The sequence below is a fragment of the Nylanderia fulva genome, unplaced genomic scaffold (assembly GCF_048542155.1).
Source record: "Nylanderia fulva isolate GAGA-0341 unplaced genomic scaffold, ASM4854215v1 Scaffold37, whole genome shotgun sequence".
NCBI lineage: Eukaryota > Metazoa > Arthropoda > Insecta > Hymenoptera > Formicidae > Nylanderia > Nylanderia fulva.
In genome coordinates this window covers 919,022-927,876 of record NW_028190444.1, presented here as the reverse complement: position 1 = coordinate 927,876, position 8,855 = coordinate 919,022, and the positions used below count along the sequence as shown (strand labels likewise).

Genomic DNA, 8,855 nt, shown 5'->3' with positions numbered 1-8,855 from the left:
TCGGCGAAGAGCTCTGATTGGTCGAGAGGGATAGTTTCCCTAGGCAACGATTGCGCTGATTGGTTGCGTTTAATTTCGATTGCTCGAATTGACATCTGTCAGGGAGAGTAATGAATATTTATTTGCATCCATTTTTTATGATAAAAATATACACTACGGCGTTTTTTTTTGTAACAATAAATCATCTCTTGATAATATAAAGGGATATAAAAATAATGATATTTATGGAGGTTAGAAAATCTACTGTATGATTCCACGTGTTTTTCTAACCTTCAAAAATGTCACTTTTGACGTCTCACTTTTTATACCATCGACCGAAAATGTTTATTCCTCAAACATTTGTGTTTTTACGGAAAAAAAGAAGAAAAATATTTTGATCAAAATTTAAATAAAACAAGTGTTAACATTTAAATTATTTGCAAAATGGATGACAAAGTGGTGATCGAAGATATTTATCAACCTGCTTTAAAAGATGTATTATTAAATGAATTCGAAATAGAGTAAGTTCTTTTCTTCTTATCGGGCATTCGCGAAATAAAATAAAAATTAATTCGTCATTGACTACTTTCACTAAATTGAAAAACCAATTATTAGAGAATTACAGAAAGAGAAAGAGTTGGTGTACAATTTCACGAACATACATTATTTGGAGTTGAAGAAATGGCCAATCTTTAATTTATTAAGTTTGGACTTTATTAAGCAAATTTATATGGTTCTAATAATTGGTAAGTTGCATTTTATCTTTATCATTTTTATTGATACAATTTATATTTTGATAGTTTTTTAAATAGATGAAAATGGAGCTATTATTGCGACCAGAGATGGATTGGTACATGCCTTGGGTAATAATAACAATGGAAAATTAGGAATAGTTAATATACGTAATATTCTGCAGCCAATACAAATAGATATATTCTATAAAGAAACTATAGACAAGTTTGTCTGTTGCTTGGAACGAGGTCGTACTGCACTTCTGGCAAATGGAAAGGTATATTAAAAATTTACATAGGTATATATAATGAAAAGTAAAATAAAAGTAAAAAATATATCAAGTTATAGAAAAAATTATTGGCATATATACATATTGTATGTGTGTGTGTGTGTGTGCAGTATATATACACACATATATATATATATATATATATATATATATATATATATATATATATATATATATAACACTGACAATTCGTTTTATACATCTTTTAAATAAGTTTTGTTTTATTTAACATTTAAAATTGAAAAGGAAATTAATGGAAAAAATAATTATTGATGAATGAGAATGCATGGGAATAGAAAAAAATATCTTTGAAATATAAAATTAAGATAAATTTTGTGTTTTTTTTAATGTTTTGTTTTGTATACAAAAGTAGAATAATTAACTTGAATTAATAAATTTTGATAATTTTATAAAGAAGTTGTGTATAAAAGTGATTTTTTTTTACTATTAATTAGTGTAGCCACAATTTTACACAATCGCTGAGAGATTTCATAAATTCATTAAATATTCAGTACAGAGTAATACAAAATATATTCTTTTACAAACTTTTCTGCTGTAGTATTCTTGTAAAATTAAATTTTTATATTCTGTATATAAAATAATTAAGGTTAAATATGATATTTCTATAAGTTAATATTATTATTTTTAAAAGGTATATTTCTGGGGTACCAATGAAGTCCTGTCATCTGATACATTGTACACATTTTATCAAATCACTGACTTGAAAAACAACTATATTAAAGATCTAGTGTGTGGTATGAAATATTTTCTTTTTCTCACTATAAGTGGAAAGGTAAGCAATTATATATGAAATATGATAATATCTATATAATTATTGTTATTACATAAGTTAAAATATATGTTGTTCTTAACTTTGAATATATGATTTAGGTATATTTCTGGGGAGTAGAGACTTGGAAAATAAACCTTAAAGATATTGAAAGAGATGTACATAATAATGAACATGATTCAACAAAAGATGACACAAGCAACACGGATTTGTTTTACAAGATAAATTTTAATGGAAATAAAGTTGTATTTATTGCTTGTGGTGCACATTTTAATGTTGCAATCACTGATGAGGATCAGGTATATAGCTGGGGCAGTAATATATATGGCCAATTGGGCATTGATGAAGTACCTCATGTAAGCAGATTAAAAACATTAAACAGCATTTACAAATCGACTCCGCATGAAATCACTACGCTCTCCAAAAAAAATATAGGTTTTTTCTTTCATTTCTTGTTTCTATAATAATAAAAAAAAGATGACAATATTGAGCATTCGAAAATGCAAACAACGTTGTTAAACGGACAACTTTAACATTTCAGTTAAGATAGTCTGCGGAAGCGCGCATTCATTGGCACTTACGAAGAAAGGACAACTCTATGTTTGGGGTGGAAATCATTACAAACAATCGGGTACAATCAAATATGATGTTAAACTATTGTGCTGCCCTGTTATGGTAATCCATTTTAATGTGCAAAACAAAAAATGAAAAACAATAATATGTGTACATGTATACATACATATATATATATATATATATATATATATATATATTCACATATATCTTTTCTTTAATAGTTGGAAATGGAAGTAAAGATATTGGACATCGCGGCAAATTACTTACATCATACAAGCGTCGCTCTCGGTAGTGATGAACGTATCTATATATGGGGCTATTGGAATAATGAGGAGATAAATACTCCGACTATCACCCAGTTCTTGAACATGTACGATATATTCCTACATAAAGTACCATACATGATTTACAATATCATGCCTGTGAATAAATATGAACGCAAATGTGATGCATTCAAAATATTGGGATGCATTCAAGATGCGTTTAATTCTGATGTATGTACCATCTGACTTTTCGATACTCTTGTTAGTTTTGCATATATATTCTTTTAAATCTTGTCTGTATTTATATGCATGTCCATATTTTAATATTCTTTAAAAAAAATTAATTAATATAGTTGAAAAAATAGTGTATATTATATAATTTACTTTTAAAGTTTAAAAAAAATATAAAATTATATATATAATATAAAAAAATTCAGATTTATAGATTACATATATATATTTATATTTTGTTAATATTATCCATATATTCTCTCTTACAGGAGAAGACTGATCTCATAATACAAGTAGAAAAGCAATCTATTTATGTACATAAAGCTATTCTGGTTATCCGCAGTACATATTTCAGATATATGTTCCAACATGATTGGGCAGATAAGAATATCAGGTATTTAAAAAAGAATTAATATATTGTACTATTCTCTTATTAAAAATTCCTTAATTTTAATTATTTAATCATATATCAATTTTTTTAACAGTGTGATTAAGCATAAACAATTCTCTTACTGTGTGTATAAAGCTTATCTGGAATATTTATATACGAATAGATTTGTTCTTAGAGTGGAAGAGATGTTAGGTAAATTAAGTGATTAAATATAAATGCCATGATTTATTTATATATATTGCTTAGATGTGTACAATTAAAATAACGCCTTTTCTTACAGAGATGTTGGTCTTAGCTAATGCATATTGCGAGCCTAGACTTGAGCATCTTTGTCGTCAATATATAAAGTCAGGAGTCCATGCATTAAATGTACTTTTTGTCTATGAGTCTGCGATTCAACGCAAGTTAAATGTAACTATTATGGTTCATAATTAACTAATGTTAAACTTTATTAACTAAATGTAAGTGCAAAATGCTAAATGTAAATATTTACATCAAGTGCCATATAATTTTCAGGATTTGGAAGAATACAGTTTTAAGTTCATATTAAGGAATACAACAGAGGCAATATCAAGTGCATATTTCAAAAATTTGAACCGTGAAATAAGAGTTGATTTAATATTTAAATTAGTCAAAGAGGGTGCTTTGAAAACATAATTTGTTTTCTTATGCTTTAGTCGAAAGTAGAATAACCATCAAATACTTTTATTTCCAGATATATCTAATCTTAAGAGAAAATTTTTGTATTTTATTTATTTCTAGTATGGTAGTAAATATAATCTTACGTATAGAAGCGAGTAAATATCTGAATTGATTTTGAACATAAATTCTAATTAATTTTTTAATATAATTTTTGTATGTGCTTGTATAATAAAATAAATTTTTTTAGTGCATAATAGTTACATTTGTGTATTATCTATATGATACGATGTATCATATGCTCTGTCAAACTTCAATTTCTGTTAGCATTTATATTCATTTAGCTTATTGTTTTCTTATCACACAATATAAAAGTAATATAATATAAAGTAAGAGAAACATTAAATAGAAATATGCACCAATAGGAACAGAGAATAGATATTATTCTCTGTTCCTACTAGTGCATATATTTCTATTTTTATTGTTCTGTTATTATTGCTTGATTCTATGTAAGTTGTACCAGATCTGTTAGTTTTCCTAACTTTCAAAAATGTTATTTTTAACGACTCGAAACTTTCTTGCTACTGTTGACCGACAATGTTTACTTTTCAAATATATGTTTACGCAAAAGAAAAACAAAACCGAAATTTAAGCAAAACAGGTCAAATTTTAAACATTTAACTTATATTCGCAAAATGGGTCGCCCGAGCAGAAATATCGGAGAGTGGACTGTAATTAAATCATATTCAAATAAATTTCCGTAAGTTAAATTTTTTTCTTTAAGAGATATGTCTTTATCGTATAATTGTAAAGTTTAATCACAGAAACTATTAGTTTAATAAATCACAGAATTCTTTATATATAATAAAAATAAAAAGAAAAGTAAAATAGAATTAAGTCAAATGTCGATAAGGATTAATTTTAGTTTAGCGATCAATTTTACTAAAAAAAATTATTGACAGAGAGGAACAAACGCAATATAATTTCACGAGACAACATCCTTTTGAATTGAAGAGATGGCCAATGCTTAATTTATTGGATTCGAACTTTATAATGGATATATATAAAATTATGATATTTGGTAATTATCGCTTTTATTTACATTATTTTCATTGATGATATCATTATTTATATTTGGCATTTTAAAACAGGTGAACACGGTGAGGCATTTATAATCGCGATGAGAAACAACATGGTATATGCTTTGGGCACTAATGACAATGAGCGATTAGGATTTGAGAATGTGGAAAATGTCACAAATAAAATACTATATCCTGAAAAAATAAAAATGTTGAGTGGATATCCTATAAAGAAATTTTGTTGTTGTTTGGAAGTATGTAATGCTGCACTTCTAAATGGAAAGGTATACTAAAAAATTATATATATAATGAAAAAGTAAAATAGAAGTAAAAAATATATCAAATTATGGAAAAAAAAAACAATTAGCTTATATATATAAAAACATTTAACATTGTTTTTGCAAACTTATGCTGCAGGATTTTTTTTTAATTAAATTTTGATATTTTATATATGAAAGCAGTAAGACTGAATATGATATTAAAATCTATAACATTATTGCTTTTAAAAGGTATATTTCTGGGGTACAAGTACATTTCAATCTGTACATAAAACACCTTTTGAACTTGATGAGTTGCGTGACAAAGAAATTATAGATGTTGCATGTAGTGCTACATATTTTCTTTTTCTCACTGCAGATAAAAATGTAAGCAATCATTGAAATATGATAATATCAATATAATTACCGTTTTTATAACACTAGTTAGATAACTAAAATATATATATGATTTAGCTGTATATTTGGGGAAAGCACTCTTACAATGTAAATGTAAATGAACATCATTTAACAGAAGATCACATACACATCACGAATAAGTTTGAAATAATATTAGACGCTTTGAGTGAAAAGAGAATTTCACATATTGCTTGTGGTTCAAATTTTAGTATTGTTATCACTTATGCAAGTAAGGTATATAGTTGGGGCAACAATGAATATGGACAATTGGGACATACTGTTGAAAATCCTCTACACAAAATAAATAAACAATGCAATAAAGTCTGTTATTCTCCAGTGGAAATTACTACATTCTCAGATAAAATAATAAGTAAAATTCTTTTGTTTGTAAAAAAAGGGCGATTATTTACAAATATAATGACCAATTTTAATGTTTTAGCTCGAGTAGTCTGCGGTAAAGAGCATACATTGGCGCTTTCGAATGAAGGAAAACTTTACACCTGGGGTAGAAATAATTATGGACAATTGGGTATAGGCAACGAAAAGGATTCCCCTTGTCCTAATTTGGTGATTTATTTTAATATGTAATAGCTATGATAAAAAAAAACCCACGAAAAATAAAATACGATTTTTTGTTCAACAGTTGTCAATGAAAGAGAAGATATTGGACGTCGCAGCAGTATATACAAGTGACATAAGTGTCGCTCTCGGTTGTGATAACCATGTCTATGTATGGGGTTGCTGTTTTGGTGAGAAAATTGCAACTCCGATTATCACATCATTTTCTAATATATACGATGTATTCACATACAATGTGCCGTTCATAACTAATGATTGTGATTTCGACCACGTAAATATGCCCATACGTGTAAATAAAACGTCGAACAGGATATTGCAATGCATACAAGCTGCGTTCAATGATTCCGTATGTCTCATCCAACTTTTGTTATTTCTGCATGTTTTACATTTTCAAATTATAAAATATAATTTTGTCTATGTGTGTGTTATATTTTAATTTTCTTTTACAAATCAGTTAAATTAATAATTTACTTCAATTCTAGTTCGAGATTTAATTACCAAGTTTATTAATTTTATGTGTATGTGTGTGTAAAATTTAAATTTAGATTATATAATTAGTATTGTGTCAATAGATCCGTTTTTAACAATTTCCATATTCTCTTTGAAACAGAAGACGAGTGATCTCGTAATAAAAGTAAATGAAAAATCTATTTATGTACATAAAACGATCCTGATGTTGCGCAGTAAATTTTATGAAATCATGTTCACTAAAGTGGCAGAAAAAAATCTAAGGTATAATGTACATAAAATATGTATTTAAGAAAGAATCAGTATACTATTCTTATTAAAAGTTATTTATATTTATTTAATCGCGTGTCAATATTTTCTTTCGACAGTGTAATCGAGGATAATCAATTTTCTTATGTTGTGTATAAAGCTTATCTGGAATATTTATATACTGCAACAATCAAATTATCTACTATCGAAGACGTTTTAGGTAAGTTAAGCAGTTACATATTGATTTATTATTGTTCATATGTGTACAGAAAGCTACTTTGTTTTACAGAGTTGTTGACTTTAGCTAATACAAACAACGAGATTATACTAAAATATCAATGTAGTGAGATGATAATAGAATCAGGAATCACCACATTGAATGTCATTTTTATCTATAATTTAGCACTTCAATGTAATATGAAAGTAATTATTACAGTTTATAATTTTTTGTTAATGTCGAACTTTAATTGTTAAATATATATCTTAAATGCCATATGATTTTTAGGATTTGGAGGAATATTGCTTCCAGTTCATATTGAAGGATACAACAACTATATTAAGCAAATTTTTTAACAGATTGGATGATAATACACAACTCTATTTGATAAATAAAATGGCTATGGCTAAGGCTTTTAAAACGTAAGACGATTTCATTAAAATTTCTGTAATAGTTTTGTTTTCAGTACAACTGAATAAAGCCAATAAAAAAGATTGAAAAATTAACTGATTAAAATTGATGCAGAGATTTTTTTCGTTTCTGTATCTCAAAACTATGTTATCCAGAAGTAAACAAAATGAAAGTTTTCTATTCTGCCTAGATGTTTTGTTGATTTCTTTGTGCATACAATATACAAGTTAGTCTAAATAGATTTTTATAATCTTATAAAAGTTAGCTTACAAGTGCTTACAAATACTATAAAAATTACAATACAATTACAATAAAAAGTAATAAGCTAAATGAATATGCTGGTAATTACAGAAATTTACAGTTTGACAACTCTTAAGAAAACGTTTATTTAAACAATGTTTAATTAAGAATTCAGAATTAAATCGTTAAATATCTTTGTTTTTATATACATATCTAGTCATAATAGAAACTTTCATTTTGTTTACTTCTGGATAACATAGTGTGAGACATAGGAAATGCAAAAAATCTTTGAATTAATTTTAATTGCAGTTAATTTTTTAATCTTTTCAATCGACTTTATTCAGTTGTATCTAAAACAAACCTACTACAAAAAATATATGTTTTATATATAATGTTTATGCAAATTATACATTTTCTGTCAAATTATAATTTCTGTAATTATCAGCATTCATTTAGCTTATTGATTTTTATTGTAGTCGTATTGTAGTTTTTATAGTATTTACCATAGTATGCATTTTTAGAATTATCTCTTGTAAGTTAACTTTTATAGGATTGTGAAAGCCTATTCGGAGCAACTTGTATAATGTATATATGCACAAAGATATCGACAAGCTATATGCTTAATGTAAAAAAATGTTACCGCCACAATGTTTAAAATAATACATGTTACAAGTTGATATTGAAAAAAAGAGCATCATTACACACAAATTATGTTTTCTACATTTGATGCATAATTTATTGATTTAATATTTATATCATATTATTCTTCCACCATGATTTATATATAGAATCTATCTGAATAAGTTTTAAGTTTTTGATATATTAATGTTAAAATGTTTTTCACAAATTTAAAGAATTTATATTCATGATTTATTGATACGTCTCAAAATTTTATTCATCTATTATATTTTAGCGAATTGTTTCTAAGATAATGTTAAATAAATTTTAAAAAATGTCATGTATTTTTAAATATTATTTCATTAAAAAAAATTTTAAATTTAATATTTTATTATTTCCTAACATAAAACTATTCAGTGTCCAATAATAA

At 26.0% G+C, this 8,855-nt stretch overlaps 1 protein-coding gene across 1 annotated transcript; it reads left to right on the top strand.

Annotated features, from left to right (window-relative positions):
• Positions 1 to 79: 79 nt before the first annotated feature.
• LOC114943424 (uncharacterized) lies at positions 80 to 8,713 on the top strand. Its single transcript, XM_029319039.2, has 19 exons — positions 80 to 500; positions 595 to 725; positions 792 to 988; positions 1,653 to 1,793; positions 1,892 to 2,225; positions 2,332 to 2,465; positions 2,588 to 2,860; positions 3,130 to 3,254; positions 4,853 to 4,971; positions 5,042 to 5,253; positions 5,479 to 5,613; positions 5,701 to 6,013; positions 6,083 to 6,210; positions 6,287 to 6,568; positions 6,833 to 6,954; positions 7,059 to 7,159; positions 7,229 to 7,362; positions 7,445 to 7,578; positions 8,358 to 8,713. Exons 1-19 carry the CDS (start codon positions 424 to 426, stop codon positions 8,389 to 8,391), a joined length of 3,126 nt encoding a protein of 1,041 aa, XP_029174872.2. The 5' UTR covers positions 80 to 423; the 3' UTR covers positions 8,392 to 8,713.
• Positions 8,714 to 8,855: the final 142 nt, after the last annotated feature.